This window comes from Hipposideros armiger, unplaced genomic scaffold (genome assembly GCF_001890085.2).
Source record: "Hipposideros armiger isolate ML-2016 unplaced genomic scaffold, ASM189008v1 scaffold_596, whole genome shotgun sequence".
Lineage (NCBI taxonomy): Eukaryota > Metazoa > Chordata > Mammalia > Chiroptera > Hipposideridae > Hipposideros > Hipposideros armiger.
The window spans coordinates 1025156-1050334 of NW_017731946.1; the positions used below are offsets into that span (position 1 = coordinate 1025156).

The window sequence follows — 25179 nt, forward strand, 5'->3', positions numbered from 1 at the left end:
CCCTCTGGTGTGTTGATTTGCTGCTGGGTCCTTAGTAGAAATTCTTAATATCTGTGGAAATAAATAGAAATTATTTATCTAGTCGGATGACTAGTGATTAAAGATTGCATCTGAAATGTGGTAACTGCAGGACAGTTCTCTGTAGTGTACTTGATCCCTATAGGATTGTAGTGAGGACCAAATGAGTTTCTCCAAATGTGCTTCTTCAAAAGCATTATACTTTTCCTCAAAGACGTATGATCACTGGAGATTAGAAAATTTAATCTGGCAACTGCAGGGAATATGCTTGAACGTTTGGGGACAGATAAAACCTGATTCAAACCATAGCTCTGCCAGTTGTCATTTATAACACCGTGGGCACTCTAGTTAACCTTGCTGACCCTGTTTCTTCATCTCTGTGAAGACCCTGATAATATCCACTTCATGGGGTTTGCTTGTGTGTATTAAACAACGCTTTACTTAAAGTGCTCGTACATGGTCTACACTGGCACACAGTGACTTCTCCATAAATAGCAACTACTATTATTAATATGGTAGTCAAAGAAAATGTTTGAGTTTCTGAGAGGGTCTAAACTTCATCAGCCTCTTTCAGAAATGCAAGATTTGCATGTGTTTCTCATTCTCCCCGCCTGCTAATCCATTTTCCGTTTAGCTGCCAAAGTGATGATTTCAAAACACAAATTAGATGATGTCATTCCCCTGCCTCTACTCTTTCTCGAGCTTCCCATTAGGCTTAGATTACAAGCTAAACTCTTCACTGTGCTTTTGAAGCCTTCCTTGCTCAGTGTCATCAGCCCTGCCCCAGCTGTTCTGACCTTTCTGTTTCTCAAAAATGCCAATGTCTTTCCCGCTTCATTTGCACATGCTGTCCCCTTTGCCTTGAAGGATCTATCGCCTCACACTGATCACCCCCAGTAGTTCTCCTGTTATCTTTCACTGCAGCATGGCTATGGCCCTTTTTTCTTGTTTGTACATTACTTTATAAACTCCACAGTGGCAGAGAACCTGTTGACTTTGTACATCATTGTATACTCAGTGTTCACAACAATGCCCAACACATAGTAGGTACTCAGTAAATATTTGTAGGAATGGATGCATAGATAAATTCTTCATTTAGGGAGCCCTCCTAAATGTCTAGGTATGTGAGAGTTCAAAATATGTTGAATGTGATTGTACATTGCTTAGTATAATTGATATGCTCTTGAAAATTCATGAATAAATCAAATTCTATGTATATATTAAGTGAATTACAATTTTAAATTTATTTAGGTGATATTCCCAGAGATCACTTAGCTTCCTTCTGAGTGAGCTTCAGTTGGCAGAAAAATCAGCTAAAATACATTAACTTGCTCTTCTCCAGCTGTCAAAATCCTGGACCTGATAGATCAGGAAGCACTAGATTGTTCCTGAGGATTCTCTTGGGGCCCCAGTTCTTTCTTTCTAATATTGACACTATGCACTCAATTAAAAAGACTTTAGGTCAGCTCTAGTTGAAAATCTTAGACTCAAGGTTTAGATAAAAAACAGAAACAAAACAATAAAAAGACATCTGAGAAGAATGACCAGCATAGTGATTCAGAATCTGTTCTTGTGAAGAATACTTGAGGGACCTGGAGGTGTGAAGCCCCAAGGGTTCACCTTGGCCATCCTCTAATGTGTCTGGACCATGGCCTGGAAGAGGGAGCACACCTTTTCTGTAAGCTTCCACAGTGAAAAGATAAAACCAATAATCAAAAGTCACAGAGAAGTCCATTCTAACTTAACTAAAGTAAGACCTTCATGGATAATAAAGTTGTATATGTATGGAATTGTTGTCTTAGGAAATGATGAGTTTTTATCACTGAAATTATTTAAACCAACTGATGAGAACTTACTGGAGACCTTGTAGCAAGGAGCCCAGCATCTTTTGATAAATGAGTTTCCCATCAGATTAGGGGGAGGTTCTATTCATAGTGGCCAATGGTACTGATTAAAGGAGCTCATAAAATTATGAAAGATGATGAAAATAATTAAATTTACCATAACTTTTCTCAAGGATACTTTTATATTTGCTTTGGGAATAATAATGAGAGAATCCAGTGGGGGCTTTTTGGGGACTGTGTTGACACCTCATAGAGTGTATCCAGTAACAACAAGTGGCCACCCAACTGCTTTCAGGAAGGATGGGTTGAATTAACTGTAGGACTTCTACTTTGCCAAGTGGGGTTTGAAAATGAGGATCCTGATTCCCAAAGCACCCTTTCTCTTTATTTTGATGCTCAGGTTCTAACCTAAATAAATGTTAAACAAAGACTTAAAGTGTATCACCTTGGGGAGGTGCTAAATTACCTGCGTGGAACACCTGTGTGTCTTGGATGGCTTGGTGCATGCTCAGAGTTAAGTAGTTCTTAGTAGAAAACAGAAATTCTAATTCCAAATGTTAAGCTCTGTCCCCATGTGTACTTCTCATGCTTAATTCTGTGAGTTTTGCTTCTAAAATCTTGATAATAAATCAAGATAAGAACTCTGCTATGTTGCTATCTTCCATTCGCCTTATGTTCATTTTTTAATGTTTTACTTTTGCTAAAATCCTGGTAGGTAAATAAAAAAGTTCTAGGCATATTTTTGTTTCAGCAACCAGGGAGGAAGAAAAAACATGTTAAAAGAAACAAGAGATATTTAAATTTTTCTTTTTGGAAGGCAGAATTTGTTCATTTCTTTTAGAAGCAGTAGAGTTCCCTGGAAAAATGAGCCCGTACTCCAGTTCTTATTATTTAAAGTTATGATACAAGTTTCCTGTCATTCAAATGCACAGATGATATGGTTTTCCTGTTCTGACTCCATCATATTACTAAAGATGGCCATAATACTGAGATGACCTCTAGCTGAATAATCAAGATGGCACCAAGGTTGATATTGAAATGAAAATTTTTTAAAGTAGCTGTTATACGAGAATTAGAAAGCTTCTCTTCCACCATCCAACTTATACTCACAATTTCTACTACTGCATCATTATTTTGCCACTTTTTTTTGAGTTGAAATTTACTAATAATGTTTTAGTAAAAATGTAACAAATTTGTCTGCCTATAATGTAATTTTAGAAGGCTTACTGTGTTCTTAAATATGTTATTTTATAAGATAGCATGTGCCAATCTCCTATGTCAATCCTGAAATCATCTTAAAAGCTAGTTGGAAAACATAACTTGATTTAAAACAATTTTTTGAAGAATTCAGGAATTATATAAAGTTAACATAAGCTTATTTTATTATTTTTTTTCTAAATAGAGAATGATTACATACTGCTAATTTATTTTACTAAAGATTTTATTTATGTCCTAAGAACTCTATTGTGTCCCATTTGGGAATAAATGAAAACATTGCAAGATTATAATTGTTTCCTAATTATAATTTTAAAAAATTTATATAGGTCAGTAGGCAAAGGAAAAAAGATAAGCTTTGTTCTTATCACCAACTAAATGTTCTGAAAGTCATTTGCCGCTTACTTCCCTGGTTTTACCTGCTAACCTGGAAACAGCAGTCTTTTTTAGCCACCCCAGTGCTGGCTACCTGGTTCTTTAGGTGGTCAAGTGTATCACAGTCCCTTTTCAACCTCAGGCAACATGGGTAATCTAGTCTGCTTTTTGGCATTATACATAAAAAAACCAATGATAAGCAAGGTTCCATTTTATGAGCCAAAATGGCTCCAAGTGTGGGTAATATACAGCCTGGTTACTCATATTTCTTTTATTTTACAAGGATGTAAAGCTAGAGAATCTGGCCATGACAGTTTAAATCTTTCTGAAAATGACTTGACTTGTCACTGACAGTGTCTCAAGCACATATATTTCAAACTCAGTGGAGCAGTTTGTTTACGTTTTTCCTTAATAATTCATTGGTATTACGTAGATGTGACTAGAACTTAGATTTAATACTTGTGATTCAATTTATTCACAGATCCATATTCAAGGCGTCATTTCATGATGTGCAAAAATCAAAACAGCTGCAAACATCATTTAACAATTGCAAGTTTCTTTTGTGATTTGTTAATCCTCTATCCCATGGGCCCTGATAAGTGTGCCAAGTGTCAGGTTTGCATTGGTTAGAATTTTATATTTTCTTTCAGGGACGGTTGTGTGGTTTCATAGTATTCACACCCATCTTAAGTTAGCTGTGTGTATCTGTTGGTTTTTCCTCAAGTTTCTCTATTTTAAGGATGACATTTTGGTCTTGGCATATGAGACAATTAATCTGTGGGGTTTTTATCCATAGCAATTTTGCTGACATTTTCCTCTTATGTGGGAATTATTTCAAGATTGAATAGCATGTGTAGAATTTGCTGACCTGAAGGGGAGGGGATTAGGGGAGCAGGGGTGATGTCAGCTCTTGTACAGCCCATTAAGTTGGGAGTTAGGTGGTGATGGCTCTGCTCCCAGCTTTGCTACTGACAGCTTAATCGCAGCAGGCCACCCAGTCATCCTCTGCTTGTGATTCATTCATTTCTCCAACAAATATTTATGCAGTTGACTGCACACACCAGAGATACATCAGCAAACAAAATAAGCAAGAATCCTTGACCTCATTGAGCTCATATTATATTGGAAGGAGATAGGCAATAAGCAAATAAATAGATCACACATACATACATACATACATACATACATACATACATACATACATGTATATCAGATAGTGATAAGCGCAATAGGCAATATCCAGCAAGGAAGCTTTGGAAGAGTGGGGTTTGGTGGCAAGAGATGCAATTTTAAGCAGCTTGTTATTCAGGAAAACCTTACTGAGAAGATTATAGTTGATCCATGAGGACGTGGGAATCCAGAAGGTGAGGGAGACCCGTTCGTTCTGGGCGCCCTGTGGTAACTGACATACGTGGGAAGAGGGTTTGATGGAGTCAGTCCCGCGAGCAGATACTGTTGGTAAGGATGTGAGTGTTAAGGGGTAGACATATGGGAGGGTAGAAGGTCTTGTCAAGCATGTGTAAGAGCTTGGGAGTGAGATCCCTCTCAGCTTCTGACATCAGCTCATTCAACAAGGACATTAGGAAAGTTCTTCAATTTATTTATTTCTTTAGCAAGCCCTTGTTGCGTTAGTGCTTGGCACATAGTTTAGCACATATTGCCAGGCACATAGCTTGATGCTGGGGATGTAGAGATGAAGAAAACACAGTTCTGCTTTCATGGGACTCGGCATAACAGGGAACAGACATAAAAACAATTAAATTGCTATACAATGTGATCAGTTTACAAGGTGTGGGGGGTAACACAGAGAAAGAGGAAGAACTGTTTGCATCTGGCATTATTAGAAAGACTACTGCTATGGAGGAGGTAACAGCTGAATTGGGTTTTGGAGGATGCATAGAAGTTTGTCATGTGGACAAGGTGGAGAAAGAAGGCATTTCAGATAGAGTAACAGCCTAGATCTATAATATATTAGGGAAACTACAATTAGTTTTAATTTTACTAGAACACAAAATGGGGAGAGAACAAATGGATTTGAGGAAGTTTTAAGATGAAAAATTAACAGTACTTAGTGATTAATTGCATATGAATGGTGAGATTAAGTGTGAGGCAAAGATTTTGGGACTTGCAGACTTGGGTAGATGGTATTACCACAAAGAAAATCATGTATACCAAAGGAGGAGTAGTGGGTGTGGGTGTGGGAGATAATGACTTAATATTGACATAATGTCTTGACCTGGTTCAAGTGCATGCAGTAATTTTCATTTCAGTGGACATAAAAACAGCTTTCCTTCTGTAAGAGATGACATGATTTATACTTTCATCCAGTGGTGTGCTGATAAAGTGGCTCCCTGAAAAACAAAACAAAATGATCATTTGTAGCATTTGCTGAATTCTGTGGTATAAACACACCTAAACGATTTCAAGCTAATAATAGTTTAACAATCTACTTGCACACCATTGCCTTTTACCCTTGACAAATATTTGCTGAGCTCCCACTAGGTGTGAGGCATGCAGCAGTGTGCTGGCCATTTCTCATTTACTTCTCCATATCCACTTCCCACCTTCCTCCATCCCACTCTTCCCCATTGATTGGTTCCAACAATGGCTACTTTCTAGCTCCCCGTGGGGCTCAGCCAATGGGAGTCACCAACAGGACATCAGTGTGTAGGAAGAAAGTCAGGTTGAGTAGTGATTTCCTGGTTTCTTCTTTGCCAGAGGCCATGGCTCCTATCAGGCAGTCTTCCCAGGTGGCTCTCTGTCAGTTCCAAGAACTGCCTCTTCCCTTTGTCCCTTAAGTCTAGGAGATGTTAACAGTAACCTGTCCCAGCATACTGCACTCACCCTGCAAACATATTTGTAAGTGCCCCTTTCGTTAAATACCCTGCAAGGATCCTACTTCAGTGGGTCATTTCTTTCCTGCTGGAACCATGGCTATTACAAATGAAAAATAAGGCAGGCACAGTTCTGGTTTTTAAGAGTTTCAGACCCATGTGACCCTTCCCAAATACCCTGACTTCTCCCATTATTTCTCTTCTTAAGTGAGATAATGACATGTACAAACAGTCACCTGCACACTCTCCCATCTCCATGCCTAGTGAAGCTGGAAACCAAGGAAACCTCTTTCTTATCTCTCTTACTCCGCATCTGAGGTCTCTTAAGGCCACGAGAATGTGCTGACAGAGAAAGCTGATGTTGTTGGTCCATCATAGAGAGAACAGGCCATGTGTTGTTTTTCTGTTTCCCACCAGTGGTGATGAATTCATGCTCCTGTGTCATTTGTGGATTTGTGTTCCTGTGCTATCTGTGACTCAAGGGGCCAGCCTGGGGAGACATTTTGGAGTACTGGGCTGGAGTCCCAGTATCTGGCTATGAGATCTCTTTCTCAGGTTTCAGATTCCTCACAATGTAAAAGGAGGACATGGGAGTAAATTATCTTGCAACACCTTCCTTGCATTAACATTCTCTTAAAGACTCTGCAGCTCTGGGAGTGCCCTCTGACTATGACTTTGTAAGCATTGTTCACTGAACAGCTCAGCCTAGAAACGACAAATTTAGGAATATACTTTTAAAAACATGATTGGGTGCTCTTCCAATGAATTACATCATTAACTCAGTAGCATGTCCCTGCCCAAGTGAGATACCAAAGAACATGTATTAGTTACCTACTGCTACATAACACATTATCACACATTTATCAGCTTAAAACAACACACATCTAGTATCTCACAGTTTCTGTGGATCTGGAACCTGGGAGTGACCTGGGCCTCTGCCTCAGAGTCTGTTATATGGGTACAATCAAGGCGTTGGACAGGGCTGGGGTCTTATCTGAAGGTTTGACTGGGGAAGTATTCACTTTCAAGCTCACGTGATTGTTAGAAGAATGTCAGTTTCTCAAGGGCTGTTAGGCTGAGGGCCTCAGTTTCTAGCTGGCTGTTGGCCAGAGGCTACCCTCATGTCCTTATTATGTGGCCTTCCCCGATATGGCAACTTGCTTCACCAAATGTGCTGAGGGAGAGAGTCTGCTGGCAGCGGGGAAGCCACAGTCTTATGTACCCCGGTGATGGAAGTGACATCCCATTACTTCTATTGGTTGGAAGCAAGTCACGAGGCCAGCCCACACTCAAAGGGAGGGTCTTACACAGCATAAATACCAGGAGGCGGGGGTCATTGGGGACCATCTTAGAGTCTGCCTGTCACAAAGACTCTTTATTTTTTTATGGAAAAAGAGGTTTAAATACAGAGTTCTCCTAATATATTTAAAGGTTAGTTTATTTACCGAAAATAAAAAGTGACAACTAAATGCAATGTGGAATCCTGACTGACGATCTTGGGTCCTTACCTTAGTTAAAGAAACTGTACCAAAGTTAATTTCCTGTTTCTGATAATTATACTGTAATTATGTAAAGTGTTAGCCTTGGGGGAGCCTGGGTAAGGATATATGGAAACTTTCTATATGGAAACTTTCAGTACTATTTTTATAACTTTTCTGTAAGTCAAAGAGTAGTTCAAGGTAAAAAGTTAGAAAAAGTGATTTCTAAAACTTAAAAATCCATACTTGTGTAAGACCATTTTGTAGCTGCATTTTATTCAACAATTTTAACATTATGTCTATATCAGAACTTTTTCTTTGCAGATAAAAATCTGTAAAGGTTTTGGGGGATGAGGACATGTTTCAAAGGGCACAATAAACAAAAAACTGTAATTTTTTTGAGTAAATGAATTCAAAGAATTTTGGTAGATAAATTTGCTAAAAATTGTATAGGTAAAATTCTCTCTTTTTTTTTGTAGGTAAATAATTTTACAGCATCCTTCTTAGTGGAAATACAAAAAAAAAAAGCAAAACACCCCTCATTATTACTACATAATAGAATGATTTATATATTTGTTATGTACTTGTTTTCTGCTTAAACTTTAGTTGATATGTGTTAGGGACATTTGCACAATACCAAATGCGTTTCACACATCAATGTAAAATAATTGCCATTTCTAAAATAGTATTTTGATAGTCAGATCTGACTCCGCCTCTGTGCTGAGCACTCTTTTCAGATGTCAGTTGGCTTGTTGCTTGGATATAGACACTTATATTCCAAAATAGTGTGGTCTATCTCGACACACTATTCCATGTGATGAAAAGCAAAATACTTCAACCCCTTGAAGGCAGTGGAATTTCATGCAAAGCGAGAACAAATGGTTCCTCATTTTGTTCACTATTTGAAAGGGCTGCTAGTTATTAATACACTATCACTATTTCAACATCCTGGTTCAGCAATTTAAAGCTTATGGGTCTTGGTTGGTTACACCTCTTAAGAGAGCTACTTGGAAACACGCTAGACATTTTTCTTCGGCCTTATTTTTAGAATGGAAGGCCTAATGGTATTTTAATGTCTCTATATATTCCCTGAACCAATCTCAAGAAAAAAATGTCTATTACCTTTTGAAATTTGGCAAAGCTGGTGGGATTATCAGTGCGCCTCTGAGAAACTTTGTGTTAAAGGATTCATTTTGATTTACAGAATGTTAGTAGTAAAAGGACCATGAAAATTGGCTTTTCCAAACCCCTCACTTTTCCAATGAGGAAACTGAGTCTTAGTGTCAGTGAACTGTTGGCCCAAGATGAGAGAGTGCAGAGCAGCCATGTAAGAAGCTTTAGGGATGGTGGGCTCACCCTTTCCTGCAGAAAATAATGGTGGTAAGAGTGAATGAGAATAAGTCAGCTTTTGAATTAAAGACTCAGCTTTAGAACATGAAAACAGCCTGCTGGGCCCCTGCATGAACCTTCATTGCTCTTACTATGGATGATTCTGAGAAAATATGGAGTGATCCAAAAATATGTGGGTTCAGAAGTGAGAAAAGATTCAGGGACCACTTGAGAGAGTTGGGCCTCGAGTATTAGCTTTGTGAGGTGATCTCCCTCACCTCACAGTGTTGGGTGAATTTGCCCCTGTAAATGGCACTTGAAATTCCATCAATTAAAGATTCCTTTGCTTCAGCAAATCTTCTAATGATGAAAAGAACTTTGGGAAGGTTAAGTGTGCATCTCTTGTTATGAATTGCTCTGTGTTATTTTAATTTCTTTTCTTCTTTGAAAGCCTAATTGCAGTCTGCTCACTTGGGGAAGGTAGTTTTGATGGTAGGCAAGGAAGAAAATGTTTAAGAGCAAGTTATGCTGTGGTGGAGGTGGATGTCTAGGTGGGGTGCTGGAGTGCACATGGTCAGAAACTGGGACCCAAGTCCAGGACTAGAAGGCAAAGGAAGAATGCCCACGCCCAGCTTAGCTTGTTGTGTAGCGTTCCTGTGGGCTGTCTCACATCTGGAAAGGAAGGAGAAATGACTTTACCCTTCTCTTGTGTTCCTTTGACAAATACCAATTCATTGTAGAGTGAAGGCAGAAATCAGCCACTGTGTACTTGGTTGGTCCACTCAGAAAATACAGATCAAATTTTGCACTAACTTTTGAGTTGCAATTTTGGAACATACATTCTGGAAGTAAGGACTGGCATGTAATAGCGTAGTTTATAGAGTGGGTCTTTGGGTTTGAATTATAGCTCTGACACTCACTACCTCAGCGACTTTGGACAAGTCTCTTGTTTTTCCTGCACTTCAGTTGCCTTTTTGGGTATAGAGATGATGGTAATAGTACCTGTTACTTACGGCTGCAGTGAAAACAAATGAATTAATACATGGGAAGCACTCAGAACAGAGCCTAGCAAAGAGTCAGCAATTGCATAAGAATTCTAAGTTCTCCACCATTTGCAACCATGTACCCAAGTTTCATTTGAAAAAATATAGTCTCTAACTTCTCTGGAATAAGATAAAAATGTTATTTAAGTGATACTTTCTTAGTCTTATAAGTATCTCATATATTTTCTGAATGGCAGGCAGGTGTCTTCTATATATCAAGCTACTTGCCTTGACCCAGTTCATATTTTATGTCCTAAACCTAATCTTTCAAACACAAAATCTCTCCTTCCACATCTTCACTAACAAATTTAATTGCATATTAATATAGGGAGATAATTATGTGACTATCAGGACTCTAAAAGATATTCAATTTTAGGGCAAATTTCTGAGAGCAAGGTCAAAAGCACTCGTATTTATTTGAATGTAATTGTTGAGTGCTCCTTTTCCACATTTTTATATATAACAAGATCTCTGTCCCAAGATTCTTTCATAAGACTCTACCAGGTCTATTTTAACTCAGTGACCGGCATATCCCCATTATGTTTCTGTAATCCATAGAAGTATGAAAGCAGGATTATAAATGTGCTGATTGATCAAGGAATTTTTAAAGCCCATTTATGAGGTTCTTATATGAGAACAGACAATATGGGAGAGTAGATAAAGCATGGACTGAAAGTTGAAACAATTGGACTCTCTTCCTGCTTCTGCCATTAGGAAGCTGTGTGACCTCCAGCCCATTCCAGAATCCGGGCCTGTCTCAAATGAAAGATTTGAATGAGGTGTGTGTAAGGTTCCTTACAGATCTAATATTGTATGATTCTGCATTATCTTAGTGACCCTACATTTGTGAAGTATGTGCTTTGCTTTGACTGATATATATATTTTTTTCTTTCCGAGTTTCCTTAATACCCCCTTGAAATGCCTTTGCAGATCACCAGCCAGGGTGAGAGATGCCATCTATAGCTAGAAAGTAGCTACAAAGTAGCAAAAGCCACCTGGGTCTGTAAGAGAACAAGTCCATGACCTTGGCATTGTGGTGCCCTCGTCCCCAGACACAGAGCTGTGGAACCAGGAGTGTTTGGTTGCAAGCTCTGGGGGCATCGTTACTCTTAACCATCAATGGACAGTTATCTGCATTTTTCTATTTTACAAAAAATAAAATAGAAGTCTGAGCAGATAAATAGCTGTTTATAAACGATAGATAAATACATTGCTTATAACTATAGATAAATAACTGAGTTGCCACTCGTCTGAATGTTTCTTTGCCAGGGAAGCCGTGGGAGTTAAGGAAAAGCTTTCTCTCTGAGCCTCAGAGATACTTTGGATTTCTCAAAGGGCAGATAAAGAAATGAGATTAACCTATTTTGTGACCTACTTCTGCCTTTCCAATTTGGGGACCTTCATTTGTTACCACAGGAAATCTTAAAAAAAAAACCATCTTTGGGGATCAGTGCTTCTTTGGGAGATGGTTAGATGATATATTATGGAGCTAGCTTATTCCCTCTAGAACCATGACAATAAGGTGACTGAAATTCTTGTTATAGGATTGAATGTAGAAATTTAAGTTGTTGGGTGTAGTAAATATAAATTAAGATAATATTGCAGCCCTGGTGGCCAACTTTAATTTTGTTATTATTTTGAGAAGTAGTCTGTAAACACGTTAATTTTCACCTTGTTCTTTTCTTCTAGTTATGGACTCCTGCCGTGTAAGTCCTTCTGCGAGGCTGCAAAAGAGGGCTGTGAATCAGTCTTGGGGATGGTGAATGCCTCCTGGCCCAATTTCCTCAAATGCTCCCAGTTTAGAAACCAAACTGAAAGCAGCAACATCAGCAGGATTTGTTTCTCACCAGAGAAGAAAAAAGGAAAGCAATGTAGGTGTCTGTATTTCTTTGCATTTTTAAAAGTTTTAATTGAAGTATACCATCCATACAAGGGTTTATATAAATTATGTCCACAGTGCCACAAGATGACCAGACCCCTGTAATCAGCATCCAGATCAAGAAACAAGATATTAACAGCATCCCAGAAACACGGTCAAGCCCCCCCACCCAAGTCATCTCACCCTCCCAAAAGAGCCTTTCTCCTGACTTGTAGCACCTTAGGTAGTTTTGCCTACTTTTGAACTTGATATAAATGGAATTTTACAGCATGCACTCCTTTTCTAGCTAGCTTATTTTGCTCAACATTATTTTTGAGAAGTTCATTATGTTTTCATCTTCCTGTGTTTCGCTCATTCTCACTTTTGTACAATAGTGTACCACCATGTATTTTTCCGTGTTATTGTTGATGGACAATTGAGTTGTTTCCAGCTATTATGAATAGTGAATAGTGATGCTATGACTATTCTTTCACGTCTTTGAACATGGTTGTAGATTTGTTCAGCAAAATAATGTTTTAAAGTGGTTGTGCCAATTTATACTCCCACCAGCTCTCGGTGAAAGTGGCAGTTGCTCCAAACCCTCCCCAACGCTTGGTATTGTCCATCTTTTTCATTTTGTCAGTTCTGATGATAGTATTGGAGTATCTCTTTGTGGTTTTAAGTTTCATTTTTTTAATGAATTTGATTGAATTTTTTAAATGCTTTTATTTGAATATCTCTTTTTTGTAAAGTGTTTGTCCAGGATTTTGCCCATTTTTTTTCACTAGGTAGTCTGTCTTTTGGTCTCAATTTATAGTTCTTTATGCATTCTGGATATAAGACATCTGTTGGATATGTGTATTGTGAAGATCTCCAACTCTGTGGCTTGCCTTTCGTCCCTCTTATTAATGTCTATTATGAAATAGAATGTCTTAATTTTAATGGATCTTTTCTGGTCCTCAGATTTCTGGACTCATGCTATAGCATATAAGAGCCTCTTTCTAAGCTATTAGGGAGGCCCTTTGGCTTTCACACAAGAGTTACAGCTTCCTGTAGCTTTGAGCTATCTTTTTTAGGACATTGATGCTTAGCAGTAAGCCATTCAGCCCATTGTCTTTATAGTTAGTTTTCCTCTGTACTTCTCAAACACTTGATAAGTTACTCCATTCAGTGCACTCTTTTCCGTAGGCATACATACTATACCAATTTACCTCTGATGAGGGTTTTACCAATTGGACCACCCCCTTATGCTAGGCAATATCTATCTCCACCTCCCATCAATGATGTCACTGTCACTGCTACCGCAGCGGTGGGTGGTCCAGATCCGTAACCCATCACATCACCCACTTTCTTGGACCACTCTTATGAACGTCACAAGTTGGGTTTTCCAGAAGCAGTCACTGAGATGGAGTTTGTTGTCAAGGGTATTTATTAGGCATCAGCACTTATGTAAAAGAGCGGAGACAAAGCAGGATTGGGCAGAGGGAGACAGTAAAATGAGATCCAGGCCCATTAGAGCCTTGGCTGAATCCATGGGGAACTCTGGAGCATATATGGCCTGAGGGAGTTGTTCCACTTGGGGAAAAGGTAACCTGGTCTTACAGTGTCATGCCGCATAATGACGTTTTGGTAAACAACAGACTTCATAGACAATGATTGCCCCATAAGATGGAGCTGGAAAATTCCTATCGCGTAGTAAAGCGGTAGCCATCATAGCACCCTAATGCAACGCATTACTCACATGTTAGTGGTGATGCAGGTGTAAACAAACCTGCTTCATAGCCAGTCATATAGAAGTGCAGCACATACAGTTATGTACAGTATATGATACTTGATAATGATAATAAATGACTATGTTACTGGTTTATGTATTTACTATACTATACTTTTAATCATTATTTTGGAATGTACTCTTTCTATTTATAAAAAAAAAAGTTTGCTGTAAAACAGTATGTTGTTTTATGCTGACAGCAGCCTCATACATCTTGTGTTTACCTCGTCTCTTGACTGCATCCTTTTCTCTTGCTCTTGATTTAACCTCGTGTTGTTTTGTACAGTAACATGCTATGCAGGCTGGTAGCTTAGGAGCAATAGGCTGCACCGTACAGCCTAGGCGTGCACTGGGCTGCACCATCTAGGTGTGTGGAAGCGCACTCTATGATGTTTGCATAAGGAGGAAATTGCCTAAGGATGCATTTCTCAGAACGAATCCCTGTTCATTAAGCTAGGCAGGACTGTATATCCCTGCCCTCAATCAGTCACTGGATGTGGTCCCTCCTGGAAAGGGTGTGCCTGGGGGGAGGCAGCTTTGCCCCTGGGGCAAAATCTGAAGGCGCTAAAAGCTGTTGGCTGACAGTGAGGACAACAAATTCTCTTCTGAAAGGGTTGGCACATTAAGTGCAAACAGATCACCTTGATTCAATCAGATACTGAGCTGATTTTGCTGTGTTTATAAGGCAGTGTTAATAAGGCTCCATGTACCTCTGGTCTGTTTCCATGTGGAGGGTACACTTCTCCAGTGAGCCCAACTGAGTAACTGAGGCATTTACTGCATTCTGCTCCAACTTGGGCAGTCCCAAATTCTAATGTTTTTCTTCTCTGAACCACAAAGTTGCTGGACTTTTCACTTTAATTTGCAGATGTTTCCTTTTTTTAAAAAAAAAAATATTTTTATTAAAATACAGCTAACCTACAATATTATATTAATTTCATGAGTACACCATAGTTATTCAACATTTATATAGCTAAAGAAGTGATCACCATAAGCCCAGCAACCATCTGACACCGCACCATGCAATCACAGTATTATTGACTATATTCCCTATGCTGTACATTACATCCCCATGGCTTATTTGTGTTATACCTGGAGATCTGAACCTCTTGTTACCCTTCACCTTTTTCCCCTTTTAAAATTTTTCAATTACAGTTGAGATTCAATTATTATTTTGTATTAATTATAGGTGTACAGCATAGTGGTTAGACATTTGTATAATTTAAGAAGTGATCCCCTTGACTAGTCTAGTATCACCTGGCACTATACAGAGGTTTTCTGCTTAGCTCTTTTTTTTTTTTTTTGGTGTGATTTTTATTTTTATTTTTTATTTTTTTTTATTGTTAGTTTCAGGTGTACGGAATCTGCTTAGCTCTTTAGCTTCTTGCTCTTTGTGGCAAATGCCTTGAAAAGATATTGTTCCAAGTGACAGGTTGGCTTATCTGTCTCCTTTCTCACTGCGTACTTGACCCTTAATACCTGGCTCCTTTGGCTAATTTTTGTCTCTACACCCTGTGAGATTGCCAAAAACTCTACTGGCTTCTCTGCCTCTTTGCGGTGGCCCCATGTCCAGATCCTGAGCTTCTAGCACCATCCCAAGAATTGGCAAGAATTGGCAAACACTTCCACAGGATGTAGACTGCTTGTCCTGCAGTTACCTTCCCTCTGGGATCTTAGCCACTCACCTCCTAAATAGTCTCATCAGCTGTTAGATGCCTTTAAACAGGTGTTTCTTGTGTTTTATCTGGCTTTTCTAGTTTTATATGATGATGGCATTGACCTGCTGCAAGTTACTGCATCATAGCCAAAGCTAGGAGTTTGTTTTATTTCTTTTTAACACAGTGTTTAGTAGAGGTCTGCTGCTATATTAGGATTCCCTCCAAAAGATGGTATAGAGCAAGAAGGCATCAGAAGGATGAGCGCGTGCACCTGAAAGGGAAGCCCCTCGAGCCTTTGCTCTTTTAGCTACATTTGCGCCTCTTTTGATAAGGATGCTTTATTAGCAATCATTTGGAAAATGTAGCCTTTTGATAAAGGACTTTAGAATCCACAGAGAAAAATTGAAAATCAGAATGTCATCAGTATTTTTTAACACCAATGGTCAAAAAGTATTAGTTCTTAAAAATCAAAACAACACCAGTAATCTTTAACAGCTCAAGCTGAAATGCCACTTAATATAGGTTCTCCAAATATCAGAAGAGAGTACAACTCTCCTGATCTTAGAAAAGATCGATGATCCATTTATGTTTAGAAACATGTTTCAAACAAATAGAAATTTCCTAGGCACACTCACCTGAAGTCCTCTACTTGTCACTGTCTTTTTAGAACTCTCTGTTGTAATATTTTTTACATGTAGAATTAATTCTCTGAAAATGGGGCTGATAATAATTCTCAGAAAATGTTTGATATAATATTTTCCTAGAACTTACTTTTTATGTCTCATGCTTGATAGATAAACAGGATGCTAGCCATCATAGATATGTTCATAATTTGTGTGCTAAGGAAAAAGCTATGGCTAGTTATGACCTATGTGTATGTACAAGAATTAATTTCCAGCATACACACACATAATTGCTAAAAATGTGTTCACATACAATGACTACATTGCATGACATAGACAAGTATTTATTATATAATATAGTCTTAATTATATAGGGATTCATGCTATAGGGCCACTTACAAATACAAGTAATGAAGTCCTTTTCTCCTTTTTTTCATTTATTCAGTAAATATAATACCTACTCTGTTCAGAGCATCACCCCAGGTAATCTGACAAAATAAAAGTAATTACAGTGTTCATAATATTAGTTTATACCTGTCTAGTGTGGTGGTTCTCAACCAGGGATTATTTTGCAACCCCTACCTGAGAACATTTGACAATGTCTGTAGACATTTTGGTTGTCACAACTCTGGGGACAGAAGTAGTTGCAATGGGCGTCTAGTGAGTAGAGACCCACTATGCTGCTAAACAACCTACAATGCACAGGACAGCCTCCACAGCAAAAAACTATGTGGCCCAGAATGTCAGTTGTGCTGTTTTTCAGAAAACCTGGTCTAGCACTTTATGGTTGGCAAAGTACTTAATAATAATAATAATAATAATAATAATAATAATAAATAATAAACAACTGTAATTCCTACCTTTAAGGAGTGTTAAACCTAATGTGTTATGCCAATTTATGAGAAACAATGTAAAAAATAACACTGGTAACTACATCTAAAGATGCTGACACACAGGAACTATAAAGGGACACAGGTTAAAGATGCTGTCACACAGGAACTATAAAAGGACACAGGTTAAATGTTAACGGAGTAGAGTGGAGTCAATTATATAAAGGGATTCTGAATATTTGAAGAGGGGAAGGGTCCCACTTGGCAAAGAGGAAGAGAAAGAGTTCTGGTATAGATGTTCAGCACTGGGAACTCGTGTTAGGCTTCAGGCTCCTACTTAGCCCATGAAAGGAAGGATGATGAAAAGTTGACTCCCATCTTAGTCTTCTCCTTCCCACGTGTATAATCATTTGACCCAAGAAAATAGTAATCTCCCCTTTACATGGCGGACCCCATTCTCCTTTCCAAAGTGCTTTCACAGCTGTTAGCTCACTTTGCTTCCAGAATACATCTCTGAGGTATTATCTTCATTTTATAAATTAGGAAATAGGTTCAGAGAGGTCATTACAAGGTTATTTTAAATCCAGCGCCGCCCCCTCCTCCCCCAGGCTCTATCATCTACCCAATAGTCCACCATCCTGGGACCGTCCTGATGTTATTTTTAATCCTAGAACGCTACCCTCTGTTATAGCCCCCTTCTCAGAAGAGCTTTCAAAATGTCCTTTTAGACTGAATTGAGCCAAACCCCCAACTCATAACATCTGCTGTTTCCAATATACAGCTCTGTAAATTCAATTCATCTTCTCCGAGCATCTTTTAAATCAGTCATAACTCTGAAGGTATTTTGTTCTCATATAGAATGGTACATAGTTGTCTTATCCTTTCCATCTTATGTTGATGCTGGGTGCTGTAAAGTAAATAATGTGCTAAAGTGATAATGCTGTGGGAACTGTCCTTCAGAGGTTTTAAAATAAACATTTGTGTGTGTGTTTCCATAGTTGAGTTGTGAGAACTCGGGGCTAAAGGTCAAGGCCCATCAATCATGCTGAGCATTCTGACTAATCCTTTACTGTACCTTGTCTGTAATTGTAGATGGAAAGTACTTTTTAAATGGTATTTCTGTAGCTCTAAAGAGATCTCCCCTGTCATGAAAGAACTCAGGCTATTTATCCTTTCATTTTCTTCTTCCTTTTCCTAGTATCTTATTTGCTTTTCTAGCTCTGGTTGCTGATAGCAACCACTTCAGTGCATTAACAGCAAAATTGTAGTTTCAGGATCTTGGTAAAGCACATACTCTGAATTTCTCCTATTGAACTCTGGGTTCATTTGGGAGAAATTATGCAATACTATTTCTTTGAGGTCAGTGTTTTGCCGGAGATAGATAATTATAGACAGCATCATGAAGTTACTAAGAACTAGCCATGCACTTTTCATTGCAACAAATAGTTGACGAAAATGAGGTTTTCCTAGAACTTCAAATATCCTACATTTATCATTTTAAATTATTAAAAAAATTAAATTATGAAAACATTTTCTTTCTTCCATATATAGATGCTTCTTTTAAGGGCAGCAAACTTAGATCTAAAGACTTGTAGTCAAGCCCTGACTGTTTTATTTAATAACTGTGTGGTCTTGAGCAAGTTTCTTAAACCCTTTTAACCTCTCTTTCTTCAACTTTATAATAGGAATAATAATAACTTGATGGCAGGACTGCTTTATGGGCTCAATGAGATAATGTATTTGAAAGAATTGTGTAAGCCATAATGCACTATGCAAATGTAAATGCTTCAATTCAGCGGACATTTAGAAACATATTCTGTGCATCAGGCAGTTTATCAGGAACTGGAAAAAGAAAGATGACATGCATACTTTTAAAGAGCTCCTATGCCAGTGGAGAGATAGGCATATAAGCACAGAAGCAGAGCCTGAGAGAAGGATTTGAGCACAACGGTATATTTAGGAGAGGCAGGGGACAATGCGGGAGTGGAGATGTGATTCAGGAAGGGAGGATGGCCAATAAAGGTAAACTATAAAACAGCTACCATACTGGGCAATGGGAGTTAACCTTATGGGGAAATCTGGGCAATTGCGTACAATGTATGACTCAGAATTATCCTACTAGAGGGGTGAGGTAGCTGGGGTTTGCACTTACTTCCTTTAGCCTTTGAAACTGACAGCGTCTGCTACAACCCATAAGTACTATATCCTGTAAGAGCAGAGACCTGGGATTGTGGAGGAGGAATTACAAAACTCGGCTGTGCCCTTCAGTGGACAGCTTTTGTCCTGACTTCTGCTTCGTCTGTCGTACCCTCTTTGCTTTTGGTTTCTAGAACTCTGCTTTGTTTGGGGCTGCTTGCCACTGCTCGGGGCACTCTGCAGTCTATTTCCTTTTCCTCTACTGACCCCTTCAATGTTACTATTCCACAGGAGTCTAATCTCAGTCCTCTTTCCTCAACATTCTTTACATTTTCTCTGGGAAATCTCATACTTGCTTGTGACCAAGAGTCCGGATGACTCTCAAATTTATGTTTCACCCCAAATTTCATTCCGCTTCTCCAAGCTTCAGACCCACACCCCTATGTTCTTGTTTCTACCTCTCAAGCAAAGATACGTTTTTCCATGTCTCCTAGGATTTCCATCATGTTGCAAAATCCCATGGGAAATTCTCAGCTCTCCCCTCACTTTACCTCCTGCAGCACATTTAATCACCCCCTCCTCCCCGATAAACTCTTTTCCCTTCTCTTCCAGGTGGGTTCTCCCCCACTTCTGTGGCCATTTATTTTCAGTGTCCTTTGATGTTTGTACCTCATTTCTCTCACCTGTAAATATTGGGGTGCCCCAGGGTTTTGTCCTTGGATCTGTCCTCTTTTGGGGATCTAATTTAGGCTCATGGCTTTAAATACCACCATGCACTGACAACTACCAGTGTGGGTCTCAAGCCTGCACCTCCTCTGAACTCGGCACCTGCATGCATGTTTATGCTTCACACACACACACACACACACACACACACACACACACACACACACCCTGCCTTCTATTTATTTCCACTTGTGTGTCTAAAAGGCATGTCAAACATAATGTACACTAAACTGACTAAATATTGTCCCATACCTGCTGCTCTCCCTGCTTTCCCCATCTTAGTAAATAACAACTTCATTCTTCCAGCTGCTCCAGCCAAAAACCTTGGGTCATCCCTGACTTCTTTGACACTGTATCTGGTCTATCAGCAATTCTATCGACTCTGTTGTCAAATACACACTCAGTCCAACCAGTGCTCACCATCTCCACAGCCACCACCTGGTCCATCACCTCACCTTGTGCCCGGATTATCCTCCCAGTTCCTTATTAGCTTCCTATGCCCCTACAGGCTGTTCTCCACACAGCGGCAACATCTTCTTTTCAGCTATTCAAATTTTATTGATCTTTTAAACATTCGCATCTCTTCTCCCCAAGTTTTCAAAAGGCTTCCCATCTCATTCAATACAAAAGCCCTCAACTCATCCTTACAGCCTGAAGGGCCCTGCATCAGTACTGTTTCATGACACAACTCCGTGAGAGCACCAGGCATGAAGAATTCAATGTCAATAGTGCCTCAGGAGTTGTACAATGCAGAGCTCCTGTCCTACATTATCTGCCCTGACTTCTCTCTTAATACTTTCCCTTTTGCTCCCTAGGTTCCAGCTCCTCTGTTCCATCTGCCTGCAATGCTTTTTTTCAGAGATCCCCTCTTAGTTCTTTGAAGTACCTGTGTGTAGGGCTGTAACCTAGGCAGGTTAGGGAGAGTGGCCAAAGATGAGGTAGGAAGAGAAGCTATACCAGTAACAGCTAGCATTGTCACTATTATTTGGGGAGTGATAGAGCTAAGGACATGGGAGAATTCTCAATCACCTTCATGATCCACTGGTCTCGAACTGCAAGTTCATTTTGTTGTGAATCGAAGTTTTTACAAAATTATGTAAAGTCCCTAACAACTTCTTTTGATCTGTGAACCATGAGAAATATTCATCTTGTGGATTTCCACTGTTTTTCTATGAGAACCACAGTCTAGTTTTGACCTCACTGTGCCACATACCCAGCAAAAGGCAGCAGTGCCAAACAAAACAGACTTCTCGTGGAGCCTAAATGCTACCTGTTCTCTTTGGACTCAGTAATTCTTCCTTATAGCTCATTTGCGATTAGGTTTCTATTCTCTGCCAAATAGTACTTTGCTTGAGGTGGCACAGTGGTTCCTAAAGCAGAAATAAGGAGGTTTTCTTCCTGCACCTGCATTCGTGCTTCTCACTTTCTACAAGTTAGCTGAATGGCTTAGAGGCTGATAACTCAGAAGCCGAGATCACAGGTTGATCCCTGTGTTTCTTACAGAATATTGTTTTTGTTCAGTGTCTGGAGATCAATGGCATTTACATTTTGCTCAGCGTTGTTCCTCACAATCAGAAATTCATGTTTGTGGTCTTACCTATTATGATTAAGTACAGGAAATTTTAGTGACAAAGCAAAAGTCTGATTTTTTTTCAATATATGTAATCATAAGTACGTAGCTCTAAGCCTATGATGGTCCATAATCAGTTTGATGGTGCCAACAAGAATGCTGATCACACTCTGAACAATTCAAAACATCATTTGTTTACATTTTAAATCCAGCTTTACCCCCCATGGTGGTCAACTTAATCATAGCACATACGTCTTTACAGAACCAGGTATTTGAAAAAAATTGCCTTTGTTTTTCACATGATATAAATATTAGCTTAGCTCTGAGTTTCAAATTGGTCTCGAAAAAAGTCCTGAGATAGGATACTAGTTACGTCTTTTCGGCGGACGAGTTCCTTAAGCTCAATCAGCTTCTTGAAATTGAGCTACAGTGATATGGCAATTGCCTAGAAATTCAGGCATCCTGGAGTTTGAACTCTAAACTCTGGGCTGCCCGCTGAAACTAATGTGTGATTCAGAGTCCTCACATCAAAATCTGTGAATCTCTTCTGAAATTGCAACTTCATTATGCCAAATAGCACTGCGATCTTCATAACTTCAATTCCATTGTGCTCAGCAATTGGGAAGTAATTGCAGTCTTCATTTTCATCGGCTCAATCCATATGTTTATTTTGTGTCTGAACCCCTGCACACATTTAAACAAAATGAACTAAATTCTTATTGAAGAGAGTTTTAGAGCTGTGGTCTTCTAATATTTTTGCTTGCTTGTGTAATTCTAAAAAGATTTTGAAAAATTATACACCACTTGCCCAATTTTAAGTTAATATCTAAACACTTTAATGATGAATATAAATAGTGACAAAGAATACCATTTAAAAGATATTATAATAATTGACATTTAAAATTAAACTGTTATGTTAGTCTTTTAAATGTGTCCAGAGGAATTTAAATATCATAGTGACTTGACACTTTCCAACCATTCAAAAATGAAAAGCTCTCCTTTTAATATTCAGCAAACTTTACATAGTTCCTCTTTCCCCCTGAACTCTTATTTCTATTCCCCTTCTCCCACAGAATTTCATTTTGGTGTAATCTCGTTTTAATGCCTTATGTATCTCTAGAACAAAACCATGTTTAAAAATAGAAATAATTCCTTAAAATTTTTTTCCTCACTCATGAGACTGGCAACAAGTTTTTGAATAATTTCATAATAATTGTGATTTAAATCTGTTATAAGTGTTTATATATAATTACTAAACTTAATGTAACATTTGTTGGAAATTCATCTTTTGGTGTGTTAGATAGGACTTTCTTTTTTTCCTTTTAAAACTGATTGTAGCGAATGTAACAGGGTTTGGCATCAATTCTATTTCTATTTTTTGTCTTTTAGGTTGTAGTGCTTTGAAAACTTGGAATAGAAGGAGTTTTATTATAATAATGGAATTCAATTATTTGAACAACTTGCCAGTATAATATCAAAAGTCACATACTAATAATCAATTATTAAAAATTATTTTTAATGATTAGATAGCAACTTGGCTAGATTCTTTTTCCATTTTTGAAAGTACAGAGTTGGAGAGTAACTTACTTGCACATGAATTTGTTGTTCAGTCCTCAGAGACCATATTCACTTCATGATCTCAGTTTCTGAGTCCTTTATCAGGATTTATCAAATGTCTCTATTACTCACTCTTTCACTGAGAGGCAGTTTGATTAATCCTATATACTAAGAAAGAATTGGGAAAACTGAAATATTATTGCTTTCAATTAATTTTTTCTAATGCTATATTTTTAATAAGAAGCCTGTTATATTATCATGTGCTTTAAATATATACACCAAAACTTTGGAGTTGTTAATTTGATTTATTCAATTTCTATACAGTTTACCTAATTGGTAAAGCCAGTTTTCAATGTCAAACAAATTGGCCAAATTAAAGTTACTTTTTGCCAGATATTGGTTGACTTTATTTTTCAGTTTATTTTCGTGTGTTAACATGTGTTCCCATGATAAGAATCCTAATTTTATTTACTTACCTTTTACTGAAATTATACAATAAAATTCACTTTTTTTCTTGTATGCAGCTCTATGAATTTTAACACACACATACATTTGTGTAGCCACCAACATAATCAGGATACAGAACAGTTTAACACCTCAAATATGTCCTTATGTTGTTCTTTATAGTCAAATTCTCATTCCTACCCCAAGCTCCTGGAAACCACTGATCTGTTCTCCAAACCTACAGTTAGCTTTTTACACAGTGTCATATAAATAGAATCATATGCTGTGTTGTCTTTTGAGACTGTCTTCTTTCACTTAGCATAATGCTTTCAAGATGCATCCTTGTTGTTACAAGTATCAACGTTGGTTTTTTTTTCTATTTGCTGTTTATTAATGTTCCATTGTATAGATGTACCCCAATTTGTTTATTCACTCACTCATTGATGGACACTTTTTGTTTAAAATTTTTGGTAGTTATGAAAATTATTGCTAAACATTCACTTACAGTTTTTGTAAGCAAATTTCTCTAGGGTAAATACCTAGATTGGTAAATGTATATTTTATTTTATAAAAAACTGCCAAACTGTTTTTCAAAATGGCTGAATTATTTTACTTTTCCATCAACAATGTATGTGACTTCCAGTTGCTCCACAATCTCATCAGCATTTGGTATTGTCAGGTTGATTTTTGTTGTTTTTGTGTTAGTCATCCTAATAGGTATGTACAAGTATCTCATTGTAGTTTTAATTTGCATTCCTCTAGTGACTAATCATGAACTTCTTTTAAAATGCTTATTTGCTACCAGTATGTCTTCTTTACTGAATTGTCTGTTTATATCTTTTGCTCATTTTTTTCTTGGGTTGCTTGTTGATTTCTTATTCTTGAGTTTTGAAAGTTCTTTATACATTCTGTGTGTAAGTCCTTTGTTAAATATGTAATTTGAAAATATTTCCCCCAGTCTGTACCTTGTCTTTTCATTCTCTTCATATTATCTTTCACAGAGCAAATGTTTTTAATTTTGATGAAGTCCAAATTATCAGTTTTTGTCTTATATGGAACATGCTTTTGTGTCATAAAAACTCTTTGCCTTACTCATATGTACAAAGATGTTCTCCTATAATTTCTCCCAAGGCTTTTATAGTTTTCATTTTGTTATGCTCTATGATGAGTTAATTTTTGCATAAGGTTTGAGGTATAAGTCAAATGGTATTTTTTTCTTTTTGCACATGGGTATCCAATTTTTCTAGGACCATTTATTGAAAAGACTATTCTTTGCTCATTAAATTGCTTTTACACCCTTGTCAAAAATTAATTGACCAATATATATAGGTCTATTAATGGACTCCTTATTCTGTTCCATTGATTTTTTTGCATCTATTCCTGAGCCAAAACCACTGCATCTTAATTATTATAGCTTTATATTAAGTCATAACATGTGGTAGTGTGAGTTTTTCAACTTAGTTCTTGCTCAACATTTATTTTTCAGTTTTAATGCTTTGCCTTCCTATATAAATTCTAGAATCAGCTTATCAAAAAATCCTGGAATTATGTTAAAGCTATTGATCAATTTAGAGAGATGTCAATTTTAGATCTTAACCATAATGAATCTTTTAAATCATGAACTCAGTTTATCTCTCCATTTACTAGGTCTATCTTGATTCTCTTATCAGCATTTTATAATTTTCATTATATAGATCTCCTACATATTTTTTTAGATACTTTTGCAGCTGTTGTAAAAGGTGCTGGTTTTTTAGGATGTTGGTTTCCTATTGTTCATTGCTTGTTATGGAAAACAGAATTCTAAGATGGTCCCCAAGATTCCAGTCTCCTGGTATACTTATCCTGTATAATCTCCCTACCTTTGAATGTG

At 37.8% G+C, this 25179-nt stretch overlaps 1 protein-coding gene across 3 annotated transcripts in view; it reads left to right on the forward strand.

The window, feature by feature from the left end:
* The window catches only part of CORIN (corin, serine peptidase), a 166782-nt gene that overhangs the window by 73740 nt on the left and 67863 nt on the right, over nt 1-25179 (forward strand). For all 3 annotated transcript variants that reach the window (XM_019624614.1, XM_019624615.1, XM_019624613.1), the window contains exon 5: nt 11826-12007. In XM_019624614.1, the coding sequence (XP_019480159.1) occupies nt 11826-12007 (182 nt within the window). The remainder of the gene's footprint in view (nt 1-11825; nt 12008-25179) is intronic.